Source organism: Bison bison, unplaced genomic scaffold (assembly GCF_000754665.1).
Source record: "Bison bison bison isolate TAMUID 2011002044 unplaced genomic scaffold, Bison_UMD1.0 scf7180017856542, whole genome shotgun sequence".
Lineage (NCBI taxonomy): Eukaryota > Metazoa > Chordata > Mammalia > Artiodactyla > Bovidae > Bison > Bison bison.
In genome coordinates, this window is record NW_011487115.1 from 27558 (window position 1) to 29930 (window position 2373).

At 39.1% G+C, this 2373-nt stretch overlaps 1 protein-coding gene across 1 annotated transcript; it reads right to left on the reverse strand.

Annotated features, from left to right (window-relative positions):
* Nucleotides 1-1181: 1181 nt before the first annotated feature.
* Nucleotides 1182-2120, reverse strand: LOC105002786 (olfactory receptor 52A1-like). Its single transcript, XM_010859602.1, has one exon. The coding sequence runs from the start codon at nucleotides 2118-2120 to the stop codon at nucleotides 1182-1184; it is 939 nt and encodes a 312-aa protein (XP_010857904.1).
* Between the last annotated feature and the right edge of the window lie 253 nt (nucleotides 2121-2373).

Below are 2373 nucleotides of genomic sequence, written 5' to 3' on the forward strand. Positions count from 1 at the left end.
CCAGAAGAACAATTTATGAAAGTTAGAGTGAAATTATATCTGTATTGGAAGAAAGATTTCTCTTCACTTCTGGACTTAAAATGAGCCTACCCATGAATGTAGCCATATCTGAACTGATATGAATGATAATACCACTGGGGCAAATGATGATTATAGGCCAAACCAAGCCATGCCACCTGACTGACCTTGAGTGAGAATACCTGCAAGCCCATATACAAAAAGGTCAACAGGCTTTGACTCCTATCATTATTAAGACTGTGTGAATCTTTCCCAGGAGATGCAACAATTTAGACACACATCTAGATGCCAAACACAGGGCTAGGCAGAAGTATAGGAAATGAAACTGAGCTGTGGGTTGATTGTCTCTTACTCTGTGAAAGCTCCAACTCATGGAGAATCACCTAGGAATTTCTCTGTGCTTGCTTGAAGACTGGAGTTTTGGTAGGGCAGCCAGATTTCAAGGCTAGCTTACAATGGTTAAGGTGGCAGTTTGATTTGAGGGATGCTCTAGGGGTAACAGAAATGATGTCAATGGCACCAGTAGAAAGTCTGTGGTAGCAACTGTAAACCTGGACAAAAGCTCCTTTAGCTATGACTGTTGCACTAGGATATCTACCCTAGACGGTAACCAACATTCTCTGCTCTCATCTAGTAAGATATATTAGGAATGTAGGTAGACTCAAGAAGCTACTCCAAATGAGGGACTCTGATTTGGTGTTTTTAAAGTTTAAGCCAGGAAGATATGAATGACAGTTTGTTATTAGTTACTGGAATATTACAGCACTTTAAGACAAAATGCCAAAATTCTGGGCTGCAGAAGAGACAATGGTTAAAGGTGTAACTATAGTTTAAAATACAAATATTGCAAAAGGTAAATATTGAAAAATATTAATGAATTGTCCTATCAATAAATAACATAATTACAAATTAAATAAAAATTAAAAGAGCAATAAAAATGAAATTAGAAATAAAATTATTAAATAGAACTAATATCAGTATTAACCTGAAGAGATTTTATTTTATTCTATCTGTAGTTTGTGAAATAAATGTCTAAAAGTTTGAGTATGATGAAGTGAAGTCTTTAACAATGAATACACAGAGTTTAGCCAATGTCATCTCTATCTTTAGGAAATGAAAATATTCTTCCTATGATCTTAATATTTGATGGATCACCGCTATTATCAATGATTGAGGAAAAATATCCATGCCACACACTTGCAAATTACCTTATTTTTCACACCATAGACAATAGGTTTGACTGCAGGTGGCACAAGGAGGTAGATGGTGGACAAAAGAATGTGGGTAGAGGGAACAACATGTCCAAACCGATGGCTGAAGAAGGAGAAAAAGGCAAGAATATAAAACTCAAGGAAAACAAAAATGTGAGCTGTACACGTGTTGAATGCTTTAAGCCGTGCCTCCTTTTGGTGTAGACGAAAAACAGCCTGGAAAATAAGGATATAGGAAATGAGGATGAAAATCATGTCAAATCCTAGAATTGTGAAACCTACGAAAAGACCACATGTTTTATTGACATGGGTGTCCTCTGCAGCCAGCTTGACCACAGCCATGTGCTCACAGTAAGAGTGGGCAATTACAATGGATTGGAAAAAGTGCAGTCTTTTGAGTAGAATGGGTAAAATGCCAACGAGCACTGTTGCTCGGATTGCCACAGCCAGCACCATACTAACCAGGAGGAAAGGTGTAAGGGTGGTTGTGTGCCTCAGAGGATCACAGATGGCAACATAGTGATCAAAGGCCATTGCCAACAGGATTCCAGATTCCATGCCCTGCAAAGCATGGATGAAGAACAGCTGGGCTAAGCAAGCATCAAAGGCCATGGAATAAAAGCCAAACCAGAAGATAGCCAACAGTTTCAGAGCAATGGCTACACAGAGTCCTATGTCAGTGGCTGCCAACACTGCCAAGAAGATGTACATGGGCTGGTGCAGACTGCATTCTGTAGGGATAATTATCAGTAAAATGATGTTTCCCACAAGAGCCACTAGGCACACAGCAAAGAAGGAAAACCCAATCCAAAACTGCACATGCTCCAGTCCAGGGATACCAATCAGTGTCACTGTTTTGGGGTCCATATATGACATGTTCATGGATTCCATGGATGTTAGTGATCTCTTTTCACCGCTGATTCTCATACCTACAGAAGAGAATGAATGAGAAGAGAAACAGGACACTGACCTCACTATCATTAAGACATATCGGACATTAAAGAAATAAACTTCGTGCTTTAGATGACAATCAGACCAGAATATTGAGAGGTTCTATGCAGGATGACAGAATAGCAGTAGAAAGCCATCATATAAAACCTTTACTAGAGACAACAGGGAAAAGTCTCAGGATTTCTAACCTACC